Source organism: Sabethes cyaneus, chromosome 3 (assembly GCF_943734655.1).
Source record: "Sabethes cyaneus chromosome 3, idSabCyanKW18_F2, whole genome shotgun sequence".
Lineage (NCBI taxonomy): Eukaryota > Metazoa > Arthropoda > Insecta > Diptera > Culicidae > Sabethes > Sabethes cyaneus.
The window spans coordinates 20,861,365-20,881,937 of NC_071355.1; the positions used below are offsets into that span (position 1 = coordinate 20,861,365).

At 41.4% G+C, this 20,573-nt stretch overlaps 1 protein-coding gene across 2 annotated transcripts in view; it reads right to left on the bottom strand.

Moving 5' to 3' along the window:
* LOC128744063 (G protein-activated inward rectifier potassium channel 3-like) overlaps positions 1–19,592 on the bottom strand; it is a 33,229-nt gene extending 13,637 nt beyond the window's left edge. Inside the window, exons 1-2 of one of the 2 annotated variants that reach the window (XM_053840821.1) lie at positions 19,548–19,592; positions 19,155–19,467 (exon numbers count right to left, since the gene is read on the bottom strand). In XM_053840821.1, the coding sequence (XP_053696796.1) occupies positions 19,155–19,345 (191 nt within the window). In that variant the 5' untranslated portion in view covers positions 19,346–19,467; positions 19,548–19,592. Of the gene's footprint in view, positions 1–449; positions 968–19,154; positions 19,468–19,547 lie in introns of those variants that run through there. The other variant, XM_053840820.1, reaches the window with a different exon arrangement.
* Between the last annotated feature and the right edge of the window lie 981 nt (positions 19,593–20,573).

The window sequence follows — 20,573 nt, forward strand, 5'->3', positions numbered from 1 at the left end:
TGACGTTTCTCCGCAAATGAATTAAGCACCACAAGCTTCATCGTAGCAACCCGTTGCGAACAACCACCTGCACTGTCCCATCCCGGCAAAAAGTGAAGCTAAAGAAAACGTGAAGTTCATGCCACACTGATGCAAAAAACGTGCCAATTTTCTTATCGCACTTCATCGCATTCGAATGGTGCTGATAATAATTCGAGCACTTCATGAAATCCTATTTACAAATCTGCAGTCGGGCGACACCCGAAAATCCAACGAATCCGCATTGATTCATTGTTGCTTGTTTTCCGAGAAAATTAATTCGTCAAATGTCACTCTTATCTGTGGGCAAAGTTTAAAATTCCTTGTGTCAGTCAGATTTCGGTAAAAACAGCATGTACGGATCATGCGTTTGTTGGAAAAAGGAGCTGCATGGTAGCTCTGCAAAAAAACGTTTCGATAGTTTGACTCACCTCCGGCCCAGTGAGGGCGATCTTGGCGTGTAAACAAACGGAGTGGTCGGCGTCTGTGGGCTGCTTTTGTGCGGCAGCTGCTGATAGCCACCGTTCTTGCCACCAATCAGAATCGGCTGCAGCTTGTCGAACGGACTGCTCAGCAACCGCTGGTCATCCTTGACCTCTTGAGATTCAACATCTCCCACCGAAAGGCTTAGATTTTTTCTCTGTTCAAAACTCATCTCGCTGTCACTGTCTTCTGTTAAGTTTTCACCACTTCAAACCCGTAGTCACTGTCAGTAACCAAATCTGGTGCAGAACATTTTCCCTGCAGCTTACATTCGAAATTAACTCGTGCTAATCAATGGATTAGCGACATTTCGCCTATTACCACCAATGCAGTAAGCTTTTTCCAACCGTCGAACAACCGAATCAAATCGAAAACAACCAAACCTTCCCAACAGAACACATGAAATGAACTGATAACTTTCAGTCAACCGATTCCCGAAGTGCGGGAACTCAGTGTCGAATCCGTTCGTTCGCGTCTACCGTGCGTGCAAGACTAATCCGAAATCGGTCCCCGCTATCGGCAGGCAGCAGTAGGCAAGGCTGTCCGTGTCCAACCCATTGGCTATTATCGATAGCTCCCCCATACTTACACCCCACCACCACTTGGCTGTTTAACCGCCATGTCTCCCGCGTTCCCCCGCACCACACACGCTCTCCAACAACGCTAAAAGCATATGCACACACTGTGAGGCTACGTTATCAGCGCAAATAATTTTCCCTTCCGCCCCCCATAGAACCGTCCTCCAGCCCGTCCCGAAAGACAGGCCGAGCGACTTGTGTCTATTGTCGAATAATCATCATCGTTGGAAACGAAACGATTTTCACCAATCGATGTGGGACGTTTGCGCCCGATTTCAATGCGCTTCGTCATCGAGCTGAGCCGGTGTGTGATGTGTGAGCCTCGGAAGCAGGAGATGAATTTTTAGCTTGACTTATTCTTTGGACAGAGTCTATCTAGTTAAAACGGCACGGACCGGGGATGCACCGACCGACGGCGTTAAGCGCACTCGGAAGAGGTTATAATTTTAGTTCAGTCTTCAAGGGTTATACATTTAGAGACAATAGTGATGGTTTATTACATCAGTCGGTGGAATTTTTGCGTCAGTCAATATTCGAGCTCGTGACATGGTAATTAGTACTGAATTCATCGAGGAACACCTGTTGCGTGGAGTTTATCAATTCCATTCGACTAGGTATTAGTTTCATGCTGTGAAAATGAAACTGCGGAAGATTTTTCAAAAACGGCAAATTTACACACGACAATTCCCTAATTTCTAACACTTGAAGCTTCCTTCCCAAAATTCCAGATAATTTTCTCAAGTTCTAGTAACTTTCCAAAAAGTTAATGGTTCTAAGGTTCGCTAATAATCTTTAAACTGTCAGCTTTCCTGTATCTCTTTTTGGTTTTCGTAAAATTTGGCTTTGATTATCGCCCCAGATTGCAGATTATGAAATCTCTGAAATTTTTTAAAATTTTCTGCGTTTACTTAATTTTATTCTCTTTACTAAAAGCATGCAAAATTTCCTGAATTTCTCAGAGAATCTTTGAGTTTGTTCGACGAGGATTGGGACACTAAGACTGAGAAATAAGAAATAATGGAAATAAGACACTACTGTAACTGGGTCAGCAGTGGAATTGGGACATTGGGACTTGGACATTAGAACTGGGACACTGGTACTGCGATACTTGGACCAGGACACTGAGATTGGGACGCCGGAACTGGAACACTGAGATTGCAACACTGGGACTAGGATAATGGGACTGTCTCAGGGACTGATCCTAAAGCTGAGCCTAGAAATGACTTTGAGACTGACTCTGAACTGACCCTGTTACTGACACAATAACTGTCCCTGAAACAAACCCTAGCACTGAACCTCGAAAAAGACTCGGCAGTACCCCCAGAACTGACTTTGGCACTTACCTTGAAACTGACTCTGGGATTGACCCTGCTATTGACCCTAAGACTAACCCTGGAACTAACTCAGGGACTTATCCTAGAAAAAGGAATCTGGAACCGCCTTTGGACTGTTCCTTGATTCACCTGCGACTAACTCTTGAACTAACTCTAGAACTGTCCCTGAAACCGACCCCAAAAATGGACTTTGAACCGACCCTAAAAATGAACCTAGAACTGGAATGAACCATGGGACGGACCCTAAAAATGGACTTGGAACTACCCCTGGACTGACGACCCTGGGACTGATCCTGAGATTGAACCTGGGACTGCCCCTGGACTATCCCTTAATAGAGGTTTTCCGTCAAAAATTTTTTTTTCACTAAATGTTCGGTTTTGACTCTTAGAAATGATACCCATATAAAACTTTCTTTATTAAAGCCTCTAACTACTGTAAAAATGAAAAACTAAAATACGTATATTTCAACCGGTCACTTCTCGGATGTCTTACATGCCTTTTTGTACCAGTGTTCTCTATTTTCACCACTTCGAAACCATTTGTGCCACTCTTTACTCTTGTGGCAAGCAACAAACGAAATGAAAAAGAAGGTAATCATTAGCTTTTCATTCGTTTTATCCTTTTCACTCTACCGCTGATACACATATGTCAAAAACTGTTATGCAATGCTGCCAGAAAATCTGAAAATTTTGATAAACAGTGCAGCCAAAACGAATTTTTTAAAACTCAACATTCGTGATTTGGTGAAAAGAAACTCAACATTCTTGCAATTTGCATTGTTTAAAAAATCGTAGTAAATTCTAGAGTCAACGAAAAAAATATATTTTTGCACCATTGTCACTCGTATTGGGAGTACTTTTGAGAAAAAATAAGAAAAGGAGGGGTATGATCTGACGGAAAACCTCTATTGACCTAGGACTAACTCTGGAATCGACTCTGGGATTGATCTTGTGATTGACCCTAGTAGTGACCCTGGTACTGTCCCTGGAACAAACCCTGGAACTGGCCCTAGAACTAAACGTGGGGCTGACCTTGGAACGAGCCATGGGACTGTCCTTGAACGGACCCTGACACTGACTCTAGAGATGGACGCTCTTGGACAGAGCCTGGAACTGATCCTGGGGTTAATTCTTGGACTGGCCCTGGGACTGACTCTAAGACTGCCCCTGGGACTGCCCTATGCACTGCGCCTGGAAATTATGCCGGAATTGACCCTAAAAAGGGCCCTGGGACTGATCCGAGGAAAGGACCCAGGCCTGGAACTGGCCTGGGACTGGTCATAAAAATGGACCTGAGGTTTAGCCTTGAACTAATCGTAAAAATTGAGCCTGGACATACCCTGGGCTGACTCTGAGACTGCCCTTGGGACTGCCCCTGGAACTGGCCCTGGAACTGACCCTGGAACTGAACCAGGAAAAGATCCTGGAACTGAGCCTGGGACTGACTTTGGAATAAACCTTGGAACTGACCCTAGAAATCGACCAGGAACTGCCCCTGGACTGACCATGGGCTTAACTCTGGGACTGATTCTGAATGTAGACCTTGGACTGCTTCTGGACTGTCCCATGATTGACCTGAGACTAACTATGAAACTGACTCTGAGATTGGCCTTTGAACCTGGGACAGACGCTGGAGTGAACTCTGGGCCCGACCATTACAATGGATCGAGGACAGCTTGGGACTGACCCTGGAACGGACCCTGACACTGACTCGGGAGTTGCCCTGGACTAGCCCTGGGACTGGTCTTGGACTGACTCTAGAACTAACTCTCAGACTACCCCTAAGACTGACCCTGAATCTGACCCTGGAACTGATTCTGGAACGAGCTAGGGGACTAATCCTTGAACGGACCCTTGGACTGACCATAAAAATGGACCTAGGAGTGACCCTGACAATGACTCTGGGACTTACCCTGACACAGACCGTAGAAATGGACCTGGGGCTGCCACTGGACTGATTCTAGAGTTAATTCTGGAAGTGACCTTGGGACTGACTCGGAGACCACCCCTGGGCCAGACCCTGGAACTGACCCTAGGACTGACCATAGAACTGACCCAGGAACTGACCCAGGAACTGAGCCTTGAACTGAGCCTTGAACTGAGCCTGGAACTGAGTCTGGAACGGGCTCTGCAATTCATCCTTGAACGGACCCTGGAACTGGTCATGAAATTGGACCTAGGACTGAACCTGGGACTGACTCTAGAAGAAACCTTGGGACTAACGCTGGAAATGGAGCAGGAACTGCCCCTGGATTGGCCATTGGATTAACTCTGGGAATGATCCTGAATATGGACCTAGCACTGCCTTTGGACTGTCCCTTGATTGACCTGAGACTAACTATGAAACTGACCCTGGAACTGACCCTGACATCGATCCGGGAGTTGTCCATGGACTGACCCTGGGACTGAACCTGAAACTAACTCTTAGACTGCCCCTGGGACTGACCATTGAACGGATCCTGGGACTGACTCTTGAAAGGACCCTGGAACTAACCCTGAGACTAACTCTGGGACTTAGCCTAGAAAGGGATCTGGAAGTGCCTTTGGACTGTTCCTTGATTCACCTGCGACTAACTCTGGAACCAACTCTGGGACTGTCCCTGAAACTGACCCTAAAAATGGACTTTGAACCGACCCTAAAAATGAGCCTAGAACTGGAATGCACAATGGACTGACCCTAAAAATGGATTTAGAACTATCCCTGGACTGACGGCCCAGGGGCTGATCCTGAGATTGAACCTGGAACTGCCCCTAGATTATCCTTTAATTGACCTGGGACTAGCTCTGGAAATGACTCTGGGATTGATCTTGGGATTGACCCTAGAATTGACCCCTGGACTGCTCCTGGCACTAACCCTGGAACTGGCCCCAGAACTAGTCCTGGGACTGATCCTGTAACGAGCCCTGGGTCTATCCTTGAACGGGCCCTGACACTGACTCTAGAAATGGATGCTCTAGGACGGGGCCTGAAACTGATCCAGGAGTTAATTCTTGGACTGGCCCTGGGACAGACTCTGAGACTGCCGCTGGGACTGCCCTAGGCACTGCGCCTTGAAATGATCCTGGGATTGACTCTAGAAAGGGCCCTGGGACTGAACCTCGAACGGACCCTGGAACTGACCTGGGACTGGTCATAAAAATGACTCCGGAACTGACCCTGGAATGGAACCTGGGTCTGGCCATTAAAATGGACCTAGGACAACCTGGAACTGATTCGGGAATTGACCCAGGTCTGAACCTAGAACGGACCCTGGCACTGGCCATAAAAGTAGACCTAGGACTGAGCCTGGGACTGACTCTGAAATATAACTTGGGACTGATGCTAGAAATGGACCAGGAACTGCCCCTGGACTGACCATGGGATTGACTCTGGGACTGATCCTGAATGTGGACCTTGGACTGCCTCTGCACTGTCCCTTGATTGACCTGAGACTAACTATGAAACTGACTCTGAGATTGGCCTTTGGACTGACCCTGAAAGTGACTCTGGGTCTGACGCTGGAACGAACTCTGAATCTGACCATTAAAATGGATCGAGGACAGATTGGGACTGACTCTGGGACTGACCCTGGAACGGACCCTGGAATGGACCCTGACACTGACTCGGGAGTTGCCCTGGACTAGCCCTGGGACTGGTCTTGGACTGACTCTAGAACTAACTCTCAGACTACCCCTAAGACTGACCCTGAATCTGACCCTGGAACTGATTCTGGAACGAGCTAGGGGACTAATCCTTGAACGGACCCTTGGACTGACCATAAAAATGGACCTAGGAGTGACCCTGACAATGACTCTGGGACTTACCCTGACACAGACCGTAGAAATGGACCTGGGACTGCCACTGGACTGATTCTAGAGGTAATTCTGGAAGTGACCTTGGGACTGACTCGGAGACCACCCCTGGGCCAGACCCTGGAACTGACCCTAGGACTGACCATAGAACTGACCCAGGAACTGAGCCTTGAACTGAGCCTTGAACTGAGTCTGGAACGGGCTCTGCAATTGATCCTTGAACGGACCCTGGAACTGGTCATAAAATTGGACCTAGGACTGAACCTGGGAGTGACTCTAGAAGAAACCTTGGGACTAACGCTGGAAATGGAGAAGGAACTGCCCCTGGATTGGCCATTGGATTAACTCTGGGAATGATCCTGAATATGGACCTAGCACTGCCTTTGGACTGTCCCTTGATTGACCTGAGACTAACTATGAAACTGACCCTGGAACTGACCCTGACACCGATCCGGGAGTTGCCCATGTACTGACCCTGGGACTGAACCTGAAACTAACTCTTAGACTGCCACTGGGACTGACTATTGAACGGATCCTGGAACTGACTCTTGAAAGGACCCTGGGACTAACTCTGGGACTTATCCTAGAAAGGGATCTGGAAGTGCCTTTGGACTGTTCCTTGATTCTCCTGCGACTAACTCTGAAACCAACTCTGGAACTGTCTATAAAACCGACCCTAAAAATGGACTTTGAACCGACCCTAAAAATGAACCTAGAACTGGCATGAACCTGGGACTGCCCCAGGACTATCCCTTAATTGACCTAGGACTAACTCTGGAACTGACTCTGGGATTGATCTTGTGATTGACCCTAGAATTTACCCTAGTACTGCCTCTGGAACTAACCTTGGAACTGGATCTAGTACTAACCCTAGGACTGACCCTGTAACGACCCTTGGTATTGTCCTTGAACGGACCCTGACACTGACTCTAGAAATGGACGCTTCTGAATATACCCTGGGACTGATCCTGGGGTTAATTCTTGGACTGGCCCTAGGACTGACTCTGAGACTGTCCTTGGGACTGCCCTTGGCACTGTGCCTGGAAATAACCCTGGGATTGACCCTAGGAAGGGCCCTGGGGCTGATCCTCGAACGGACCCTGGGACTGGCCATAAAAATGGACCTGACCAAACTATTTATCCAAACTATTTATGTAAACGCAGCATTGGAAATTCGCGAAAAAGACAAATTTTATGTATAATGTATAATGAAAATAACGCATTATTTTATACTTTTAGCTGCAAAATCGTTTTACTTCTAGATCTGGCCAGTTATTTTAACATTAATGTGGGAACGCCTAGGCGAAGCTTCGTCTAAAGTGTTGTCTTCATAGAGCAGATAGCAAAGTGTTTATAATTTCGAACCTACAGATAACACAAGCCACAAACAAGTCGCGACTAGATTTCGGTTTGACAGCCAAAGTTTATGATGTGATTTATCGACATCTGGATTTGATTGAAGTTTTCATTTGAGAGTAGGTACCAACGGGCTAGACAACAATCACTAGGTCAATTGCTAAAAAATATCTCCCACGTTGAGCGACGTTTTCAAGCACGACGCAGTTGGAGCTGGTACGAACCACTAACCAGATGCGTACCTAAAAACCGGAGGATGGTGGTTTAATTCCCCAAAACAAGGTAAGCCTTATAATTAGGTCATGCAATTATTTTATTGCGAAGTTTATTTTAAACACAAATCGGGCCGCGTCCACTGTAGTCAACCACCGAGACCAAGAAGTTTAATTTAACTGATTTTCTAACCAGGACGACGTAACTGTACAGGCACTTGCTATTCGTTCTAAGTCGTGTAGAATATTAAATGTTCTCTTCCATCTTTCTGAGATATTGCTGTCAAAAAAGCGTGATGTGCAACTGACTTGTATAGCAATAATTCTGGCATTTCCAATGCAATTTTTCTAACAGCGTCTTATGAGCACACTTCCTAATTAGTCATAGCAAGGTGTTATTTGTCTTGAACTAATAACTTCATTTCGTGTCGCCTAAAATTAACTGGATGCATTTTTAATAATTCTTACTAAACATGAATTCTTTCTTAGTCTCTTAATTGAGTGGCCTCGACCATCGCTGACTGGCGGTGCTGAGTTAATTTTAGACACAAATTGTGACTTGTCCCCGTTTACTGTAGCCAACCACCGAGAACGAGAAGTTCAATCTAACCAATTGTACCATCTACTGAAAAAAAATGAACCTATGTTTTACCAAAATTCTCGTTTCGTGATTGGTTGGAAGATTCTTTACGATGATCTAAACCTGTACCAATTTGATATCCGTGCTTGGGAAGTAAGCCAAAACAAGTGAACAAGTTATATACTATAAAAAAAATTAAAAAGTGACAGTTCCCCCGTTTCGAAAGGATGGAAATGGTTCTTATCGCTTAAACCTAGACTAATATGATGTCCTGAAAGTAACCCGGTTGGGGAAATAAAATGAAAATAAAAATGTTTGAGAGAATCTGAAAATTTCCCTAGAAGTTTTTCGGTGAAATTAAAAAAAATCGAATTTTTTAAATGTTGTTTTCATTAATATGTCCATAAGTTATGCTCGTATGTAAAACTTTTGAATTTCTGAAAATTACCTATGAGGCAGTGATGCTAAAAATCTCGCTGATGAAGACGATTTGCGGAGCAAAAAAAAATTTCGGTCCTGCGCAACAAAATCAGAACTGGTACGTTATGTTGTGCCCGGTTTGGTGCGGAATTGCGCCGTACCTACATGAAACATGAAATATTAACATTAATTGTTTGATTTCCATTGTTCGCACGATCAATCTCCGTTAATCGGTTCTAATTGACAAACAACAAACGTCATCATCTGACCGACCGACCGATCGGTCCGTTGCGTTGGTGGTTGCAAAATGTGCCAAAATAATTAGCACCTGCGTCCGGGTAGGTAGGTTTGTAGTTCAGTGCGACTTATTGCTTGAATCGAACGACATCGACAAGATGGCACATTTTGTAACGTGAGTTGAAACCAGAAAACTGGTGATGACTAGTTCAACAACAGATTTTGATTGAAACTAAATTTGGTATATGTTTCCGAACTAAATTTAGAATGCAAAAGTAGAAATTGATTCCACCCTCACAGGTCTTGTTTAAATAGGCATATCACAAAACAATAGGTTCTGTAGGGAAAACCCTGTTTTTTGTTACTTTCTAATTGCTGATAACAGCAGTGGCAGAAAGTGAGTGCAAGTTTCTTAGAAAAGAAAAACAAATGATGATAAATATATCTACTTTACAGGTGAACTTCAATTATGAAAGCTATTAACTTGATATCTGATCGACCAAATTGACTTTCCAACTTGGGCATTCTTTTTACCCATTGCTTAGTTGTGTACCCTTAAGAAATGACCGGTAAACAACCGATTCTTACCAGTCAACGAACGATTTTTTCCTCAATCGAAGATTAGCGTATCATTTATCGCAGTAATTTACATTATTACTCTCGATGATGTCTGGTAAAACTTGATTTACAACAGCTGCATTTTTCATTGCTAATTTAAGGCTAAGACGATAAGCAACAACGATAAGACGGGGGGATTGGTATTGGTAAAAGTTTAACATTCCGATGAACTTCGAAGTTCGGATTCGCGCTGGTTTCGTCATCGTTTTCCGGAGTCCGGATGTAGTTTCACGTAACTGTCTTATCGCGCGCCGTAATTTTTTTTTCGATTTCGTGTTTGCTGATTCATCGCGAAAGTAAACATGTCACGTTTTTCCCAGCAGGCACAACGGCCGGCCCTCAGACGGACGATTGACAGATAATTTCTGCTAGCGCGAATAATTTCCGAAATTAAAACGAAACTGTTCCGAATTCGCTGATAACCATTCTTCTTCATTCGGCATGGTGGTCGATGCAATGGTTCGACTCTAGCTATATAAGCAGGTGATAAAATCCGATTGGTTAGCGCCACTTTTGGAGAGTCGCGTCAATGACATGCAAAATTGTGTCGTCATTGTTGGTGCACGAGCAAGCTGTGCAATTGTTTGTGTGAGGTTGATTTAATTTCCTGGAGTTATTTCGAGGTGTACTCTGTTGATTTGTATGATTTGTAATTATGACAACACTGAAAGGAAAAATTGCTGCAATTGTGCCTTCAACGTCTGAAACGCATCGATCATTATCAGACGGAACCTAATTCCTATGTCAATAAGAGGGACTCGAATCGGGTTGAGTACAGTGTTGGTACTTGTCATTTTGATCCAAATAAAGCGATAAAATGTTTACCGACTCGGTTTTTTGCCATGGAAAATTTAGTAAGGGTCAAGTTTCATAGTTTTTATCTAAAAAGTACAGTTTATATCTCAAAATCAATATTAAAAATAAGGAAATTGAAACAAAAAAACAGTTACGTCAGTATCGCCAGTAATCGACGTGGTATAAAATACAAACCTTTACCCTACCATTTGCTGGGTAACTAAAAGTGAAGCATCGCTGCTTGGTGACAGTTGAGCAAAAATTTCGTTATGAGAAAACCACTTCAAACTCTTTTATATTCCGTGTGGTAAACAGATCAATTTACACGACCCAATGTCTACCATGTGATATTTTTCATATTTGTGTGCCAACTGTACGGTTCAATAGACAATGGTGCAAAATTTTATATTACTATTTTCGTATTTATGATTGATGGTAAAATGTTCTCTTTGGCGTCTACTGCAATTTCAATTGAATTGAAAAATGTTTCGTGATCGATATTGTTTCATATTGTACCCTGCATGCTTGTTTACCTGACAAATGAAAATTCATTCCAAATTAAGTATAACAACGTAGCGTGACCCAAAAAATACTAGATCCGAACTGAATTGAAGGATTAAGAAAATTTGTTCAACTGGCAGCATATTTACAAAACAAACATGTGTTACATGTGTTACATGATCGTTTACTATTCAAGTGTAAAAATGTAAACATCGTTTAGTTCTCAACTGAAGAGGAACACCATTGAACGGATAAGAAGTTTTATGAATTATGGTTTCGTAGTTTTTGCGAACTTCGGGGAGAACGTCCAAATACGCAACGAAAATTGTCGGAAAGCTTTTTATCAAACCGAGCCGCTGGCCAACTTGGCCACGGCAAGACCAATATGAAGTTAATCTTTGCTTCTGAGTGCACTCGAGTGTTTAATTCGCACGATTGTAAAAAGTATTTTGAGCCGATGCTTTCAGAAAATATTGGCCACAAACCACAAAAGTTTGCATCCGTTAAATTAAATTTCTCTTCAGCTGAATCTGCGAAACTAAACAAGGTTTACATTTTTACACTTGAACAGCAAACAATCATGGATGTTTCCATAGTAACGAACCTAACGCACCTGCAATGAATGTCAGAAGATTGCGCCCACCTGTGCCCAATAACCTCCATTATCGCTCTTGGAAAGTTGGATTGTTTCGCAATCCACCTGTGGGACTGGCCTTGATTTTCCACGACCGCACGGATAGAAATTTGATCTTAAAATGAACAAAATGACTCATGATTTCAGGTTTCCAGCTTATGTTTTATGAAACTACACCATGAATAATAATCATGATATCTTCTTAAATTTTTAGGGAACTAAAGTTGCGATAATGCAATGGAGACCCATGGTGTCTATGGATATTTCTGGCACAGAAACGCATGTTTCTGACACGTCTTTGCCTTTGCCTAATGTCAAACTATGCACGTGTAAAAAATCTTAATTTAGCATGCCGCTTTTTTAATTTAACCAAGATGCAACAATTACGTTGGACGTTGTCGACACGATAAAAGGATATTTATATCAGCAATTGTAAAGCTTAAGGAGGGATCCTACTCTGGAAATTCGAGAAAAAAAACTTCATTTTTTTGCATTTTCGGGAAGCATATACCTATAGAAATGTCATGCCAGAAAGATTTTAGCTAAGCTAGGAGGTGCGATGCTGCGTGGTTCCCGACTGCCTGATTTCATGGCCCATGATGTCTTGAACATTTTATACGACTAATAAAGGTCTAGTTTCGGGTACTTGGAGGTGTCGCATGACGGGTTTGTTATGATTCAAGGTGCTTCTATGATTAAGCTTCATATATTCCGGAACTTGTTCCGGACATATCTTCGGAATCGTACATCCGTTCCAAATTCTGTTCAATAGAATTCTTGCAGGCCACTAACTTTGCGTTTGGTAGTTATTCAGTCAAATCGGTCCAGGCCATGGGGGTAGCGACGGGGGGGACTAGTTATACGATCCTCGTTGTCGTCGTCAGTAGCATAGACATCGTGCTGTTTCAACTAGTCGGTTGCATGCAACTCAATCTTGGGTTACTCGTTGCCTATTTCCCAGGCATTTCAGAGGGCGCAAATCGTGAGACCAAGTTGGGCAATCTCGCTCGTAGGGTCCCTCTGTTTTGGGTGCCCGTAGTTTCCTGTATGCTTCACCAGATGTCCGATGGTAGTCTTCTCAAGTTGTGTGTGCTCCTCGTGATTCATATACACGCAAATCTCGTTTTACGTCCACTACTATGGGACGTAAGCACAATCGGTTGTAAAAAGGGTGGACGTTAATTCAAATTTTAGACGTAAAATGAGACGACATTTATTCAAATTCCGTACGTAAAAATATTGACGCAAAACGAAATCACATAAAATAAATGGACGTAAAAAGAGATTCTAGTGTATCTCCGCCGCTCTCTGCTTCCAGCTTTTGCTCCATCAAATATTGTCCGCAAGTGCGGGCATGTCCTCCGTGAGTACCGTCAAATCCATAAAAACTATCGGCTTAATAAGGGCTATGTACTTTGTCAGTATCGTACGGTGACTATCGTTTATTAGCGAATTGAAGCGTTTTACGAAGGGCAAAGTAGACTCAACTTTCTGCTTAAATGCGCCACAAGATCTTCTTACTTGTGTTTACCGTGGCCACCAGCGATCCCAGCGATAACCGTCCATGAAAAGTGCACGTTCGTCTCTTTGAGCCTCTACCAATCATGTCCCAAGCGACAATTTGGGTTTTATTACACTCTTATGATGGCTTCTATGACCAAAATTGATCAGGGAAACCGCATTAAGAGTGTAATAAAACTTGCGTTGTTACTTGGAGTGTTTGGACTGCTCCGCTTTCAGTCTAGCGCAGTTGGCCTCCGCCGTTGCGAAGTTGCGGCCTATAATATCAAAGTCATCTGCATAGTGCTTAGCCAAGAAACTTTCTATCTTCATTGAAAATTAAGTCTCTCTCAAGACTGTCAGCTGTCAACTTGTCTCGACTTTTGCCGGGCCTGGATGGGACTCGATCCTATTGACTCTAATAATCTAACCCCCTCCCCCCCCCCCCCCCCATAACAAAAATATCTGGCCCCTGGTCCAACATTTCCTAAAAGCAGATGTTTATTGTTATATTTTCACTACTGAGACGGTTATGCGTTCATTTGTACCTTGAGACTGACACAGTTTGAGATTATTTTCAAAAGTTTGTGAACAAACATAACATCAATGTTTGAAATATTGAAAGCATGAACAATTTAAAGATGATTCCCAGGCTTATCTCAAAAGTGGTGAAAATCACATGGGACTGTTATGCATTTATGGGCAGTAATGGTAGTTATCATCAACACATATGCATGTGTATGTAATATACTGACAAATTTGTAGAATATTTGAAAGCAATCAAAAAATCGTGTGCAAATTTCTTGGGTAGGATTGATATCTAAGGAGGACCCTCACTGGAAAGTCGAAAAACTTGTTTGATTTGCATTTTCAGAAGCCTTTTATCTTTATAAATGTTTGGCCCAAAGTATTTTTCGGTACGTGGTCTCGTTGAGAATTTGCAGTAAAACTGTGGGATCACTTGAAGGAAAGTGCAGTGCTGTACAATAGTTTAAACGCGCTCTCCTCGAATCCTAATGTTTTCAGCGATGGTGCGTGTGTCTCAGTATCTAGAGAATCGACTTGGTTTAAATTTTTTTTGACGTGTAAAAATGAATTATCTAAATTGTGACGTAACCGCTTTTGGATATCTCAATTTTTCAATTTTGCTGTATTTTTAAGAAAATCGTTGCACTTCGCAATCAGTAAGAGATAGATAGTTACTATGTACACCAAAGTTGCTTATTTTACTGTGTTCTACAACTTTTGTGGACGTTTTTAAAAAAACAAAAATTTGTATCACCCTAATAGGTAGATTTACGGTCACTCTAATAGTGTACAAAGTTGCGTCATATTTTTTAAATAAACTTTTCCAAAGACACACTACCTGGAAAATTAAGTATTTTTACGCCAGAGCACATGAACACGTTTTTTTCTATATCAGTTCATATCAGTAAAGTTTGCTTAAATAATTTCATCAATGTTTTTCAAATAACTTTTGACTGGTAAGGCCAATTCTAATAAGATTTAGCAGATATGTTCACAGCGTTAAGGCCTCTCGTTTGATACTAAGATAATTGATATCTGATTAATTATCTCACTAAATGTCGATTCTGTGGCAAATAAAAAAAGACTCGGAAAACCTGTTATGCCGATGTCCGGCATTTTTCAATTAAAGATCAAGGTTCTTCTTTCCAGGTTGGAAAACAGCTCCCAGCGCAGTACCCAAGTAACAATCCAATAGCAAATTGGTCTTATTCATTTCTTATAGTAGTCAGAGCATTTCAAAGTCTGTTAGGTGTTATAATGTTTTTCCTCAAGTGAATTTTATCTTATTTGACTAACATTTCTGAAGTATGACTGAAGGAGACTTGAAGAATCACCCATAAAACTAAATTATCAATAAGAGTAATTCACCTTATAGGGGGTTTTAAAGGATACTTCATTTATGCTTAAAAACGACGCTCCTTAAAACTTAACAATAGTTTTGACAAAAACTTATGACATTCTTCTGCAAGATTCGTTTATCTTAACAATACTGTAATAAAACTCTCTTTAAATCGTATATTCTTGAAAGAGAAATTATACGCTTGAATAAGAATATTCTAACGTAAACAACTAATCTGTCAAAATGGGCGTCTGAACCTGGAGAAAATTGAAGAATACAGATCTTTTAAACGAAAATTGAGCGAAAATCTGTGTAATATTTTGAAAACTCTTTCATATGAACAGATAGCGAAGTCACAAAACAATAAAGATCTCAGGACTAACTGAACTGGGATAGGACAGTGCCGGTAATGATGCATTTGCCAGAGGCGGTGCGGGTTTCCTCTAGAGCTTTTAGTATTTTTTAAACTAAATATAGAGTCAGATGTCTTTGTATGGAAAATGTTTGAAGGCACTGAAGCAGTTGAAGCATAATTTTTAAAAACAGTTGTACCGATTGTAAATTAAACACTTGGAACTGTCGTGCAGTCCAAACAGCACAAACAACACGTTACGTCGATACTTCGTTGATGTTTTCTTTGTTTATACTAGAATGGTTATCTTGCAAAAACTTGGTGCCCTCAAGTAATTCAAACAATTCTTATTCAAGCGCAACGTGTCTTCTTCAAGAATACAATAAGCATTGATGAACTTATCGCGCTCTTGGAAAAATTTTCTTTGTCTTGTGCAAGAAATGTTAGTCTAATAAGCGCTTTCGGGTTGATTTGGATAAAACCATTGAAAAAATGGCGAACAGGGCTATTTTGATTACTTTAGAAATTGTAGGCAATTGCATATGGGCGCTTATAAATATGGTATTATGCAATACCGTGAGTGATCTTATCTTTTTAAATAAATGTTTAGACATATAAAAGCCTTTTTGCCACAATTAGTTAAAAATTTGGTAGCTATCAACTTCTTCATGAAATCATTAATTTTTTTTATTAATTTAATTTTTCAATAATCCAGCAAAAATAACTGGCGCGTTAATATTTTTTAACTTTTATGCCACAAAACATCGACAAACCGAGCGTGGCATGAAAAATTTCTCATTTATGAGCAACAAAGCAGCTGCTTTTATCACCATTTTTATTTTCAATTTTCATTTATACCCATTTCGAAATAGCAGTATCTGTGAATGCTTATAGCTTATAGCTCTTGGTCAATTTAAAACATTTAAGGCTGTGAAAAGTGTATGATGTCTTGCAAGTGTTCTTTGAAGAGGCAACCATAAAATCATCAACACTTGTGGCGGTTTTCTTTTTGTTTCAAGCGACTCTTGGAAGTCGTTATAAATAGATATCGATAAGAATTACAAGTTTTAAAAGGATCTTAGGAAATTTTCTTGAGAACCTTCTTTAGTGTGGGCCTCCCTCGCCTTAAAAGGGTTTTATGGCTGTTTTATCGCAGTTTTGTAGAATTACAAGTTTTGAGATTGGTTTTAAGCAGCAAATGCTGGAAACCTCTTCAAGTGCACCTTAAAATACAATCGCTTCTGATAGTGCCGTTTGCATCCTTAATATATCAAAGATAAACACGTTATTGTTGAGATCCAGCATCAGCTGAGGAATGGGCTGATATTCATATGACTAAAAGGTTGACCAAGAAACAAACGGTTTCACACGTGAATGGTGTCAGAATTTTTTTTCTTAAAAAATGTTAGTAGCATTGCACATGCGTTCCAAGTAAAACAGGTTTTAGGGACCCAAATTGCCGTTTTGACGAGAAGATTAGATTCCGATACTATTTTGTGGTTATCGAGTTCTGAACTAATAAGTGACAGAGATTTGGATTATTCTAAAATACAAGGTAACTAACCGAGTGACATGCAAGTAAAAAACAAAATTCAAATGAAGGTCAAGTTATACGTATTTTCAAGTTGATTCATCTCTACCAGAATACTTATTTTATGTGCTTGGATCAAAAAATTTTGAAAGTTGTTTTGGTTTGAACTAAAATTTAAGTATTGTACAACTTTTTTGTATTGAACTTTTATTAATCTGGAAAAATATACACTGGTTTCTTCTCCTTTGTTTAGTTATTGAAGGTTTGATGTTATTATTTTTTTCTTGCCCCCCCCCCTTGAGCAATATTTCGAGACCAGGACATAAACTTTTTTCCAAATTTGTATAAGCTTAATTGTAAATTTTATTACGCTGTATACGACTGCTCATAACTTTTTAAATTAAACATCCAATCAAAACACAAATCAATAGTGATCTATGAGGCTATATTACCTACCAAATGAGACTAATAGCGAATAAATCGAATAAATCGGTTTGGCCATCTCTGAGAAACGTTCGACTAATTGACACCTTGAAAAAGCACATTTTTATGCATAACTTTTGAACCGCTCTATAGTTTTCGATAAAACTCTCCCAAAAAATTTCCGGTAGCAAGAGCTTTCATTTGATACTAAAATTGTTGAAATCGGTTGAGCGGTTACGGAGAAAATCATGTCACATAATTTTTACATTTTTGCTTATAACTTTTAAACAAAATGTCGGACCGCAAAACAATTCAATGGTGATCTACAAGGTGATAACACCTTTCAAATAAGCGTAATAGCGAATGAATCGGTTCAGCCATCTCCGAGAAACAGGCGACTAAAGCCAAGCGTCACACACACACACACACACACACACACACACACACACACACACACACACACACACACACACACACACACACACACACACACACACACACACACACACACACACACACACACACACACACACACACACACAGACATTGCTCATTTCGTCGAACCTTATCGACTTCGTGTTGTAGTATAACAAAGGTAAAAACTTCAGGCATTTGTCAAAAATTCATTTTTACTTCAGGTTGACCTCCCAAAATAGTCCAGCAAATGATAAAAATATAATAATGGCAAAAACTTGAATTTGAATTTTTTACTTTTGGCCAGCTTTGCGCAATAGTACGCCGGTCAGCGGCGAGAATCGCAGTAAACCACGACTTTGAACGTAAAAAAAACTGTTTCCGTCAAAGTTTTTCGCGTGAGATTTTCGATGAAAATTTTCTAATTTCTAAGAGGCTGTCCAGAAAATCTGAATTATCTTCAACAGTTGCAATCTACATGAACGTTGCCATTCGATGAACAAAAGTGTATTGTATAAAATGTTTAGTTATAAAGTGAAGTGATTATTTACCACAGGAAGTTGACTCAAAACCAGCATTCAGCTTTCGTTGATTGTCCGTGCGCTTTAAAGGTTAATACAGTGTTGGTTAATGACCGTTGCCCACATCAGATGAAATTGCGAAAAAGTTTAAAAATTCATCGCTCAGAAATTATGTATGTACTGTGAAAATGACCCGTGCACCAATGCAGAACACGGCTATCAGAGACAACCAACCTTATTCTGCATTCCGACGGAACGGTTTTTTGAACGAAAAAGGATTAGTGTTCATTATTCTGCCAGCAAAATCCAATAGTGCAGTTGCAGCACAGTTGCAGGTTAGTGTTTTAAATAACTCATCTAGCTTTATGCTATTTGAACAGGCAAACAGACCGAGTGAGTAATATCTCTGAAATGTATGGGATTGTCATCGTTTTATTTTTCGCAATAAGAAAGGAACGTGTGATCAATCATTGCTTTCAAAAATATGACAATCGTCAGTGCCGCTTGAAAGTTGAAATGCATTTACAAAAAAATCTGACCATATTGTACATCCCATCTGTGTTTTTTGCACTGAGAAAACTGTAATCCAAATACGTCAGCTTATCGAATATTCCAATGCGATAATCCCACCGCAAACAATACCACGACCACACAAATAGAACTATAAAAGCCCTTTGTTAACCATGAAATTTCATATCTACATCACAAAACAATCACAATCGGACACTATAAGGAATCGGCTGCTGACCATGAAATTAATCTAGAAGATTCCCGTCCAATGCCATCTCGAAACAAAAAAATATATAATCATCAAAGCAATGGCCACCGAACGCAATTGACATTGCACATGCCACGTTACATACCGGGGCCGCTCGTGGATTAGCGCAGATAACCACAAAGAACGTTCGGTGTTTACAAACACTCGAAATTCAACAACCGATTGTAGAACAATCACACGCTAGACGTTACCGTTACAGTAGATACTTACCGCACACTTTCCTGTCGACTGAATCCGCTTCCGTGGGTGGAAATTCGCGCCAAACTGGGTACGATCGTCAGCGGCAGGTTTCCGATTACGCTGTCCAGCGAATCCGGTTCCTCTTCGATTACCCCCGGACGCATGAATATCCTGTTCAGAGGTTTCTTCTCTTCCAGCAGCGACAACTGGCGGTCGGACATTTTAGAGTTTGACTGTTTCGACTGAGTATTTTTATTTTGTATTTCACTTTATTTACTGTCTTCTTAGCTTATCAACGAATGGCCCATTCAACGGGACACCACCGTAGCTGCGCTACGCCACACTAGAAATGTTTGAATTTGATTCAATAATAGCTTCTCTCGTCGATCGGTAACACGGGCTATTTCAACTGGAAACACTTACAAACTATCATATTGGGACTAACTGCTAGAACGCACACGGGCGAATGCCTAGTTTTTTTGTAGAATAAAATTTGTGCTATTCTCTCGAAGATGTTATAAATGTTATAAAATTCAACTTACTACATGTACCTATCGCTTGTTAAAATGGAAAGATATTTACTACAATTTCACCTGACTTGACCTTTGCACTGATCCGAAAAACTGACAATAATTTGTTCAACACTTTTGTTCCGAAATCCGGTCCAGAATGAAGATCGTTTCCGCTGTGCGGAATTGTTCCACCCGCCGGTTGCTCGGCTCAGCCAATTCTACTATGCCCCGCTCTCGGTATCATCGGTCCACTTTCCCCGCACTGCTCGACGCGTTTTTTTGTTTTTGTTACATTCACACCGTAGGAATAAAAAAAGAAGAGAAAAGAAGAAGTTCGTATTTAATTAAATCCAATTAGTCGGTCGTTTGGCTGACTTTTGACACTGAACTTTAGCGCATGTAACTCTAATTTATGAACCAAAGCACAGAAAACACAAAACACCAAGGACGGTTAAGTTAGGTTAGGTTACTATCAAAGGGATCGTCACCATCAGTGGAAAAGCGCGTTTTTTAGTGAGCAAGCAAACCGGCCGACTGCGACAGATGTACTAATCTAGTGAGTGTCGCAGAACTTGCAACATCCCACATGCCAAATGGACTGGCCCGGGGGAAGAAGGGACAGGTCATACCTCGGGACCGGGAATGGAACCCCCATACAAACTCACTCGGTAGCCATGTTAAGCGGTAGTAGACCGATATGTGATTACAAACGTCCGCCGCGCCGGTCCGGCGGCGGCCAAGCCATGCAAAGGTTAGTAGTAGCGACCTGACCAGAGTTAGTCAATGTGTGCAGTTCTCAATGCGTTGTGAACTAGTATGTATCAAATTAGATGACAATGAATGGTGGATGCCGGAACGGGCATGGGTATGATGGCACAATCAGCTGCTGCAAGTGACCGCTGCTCCGCTGACTGAACTGAGAGATGTCAGTGGTTGT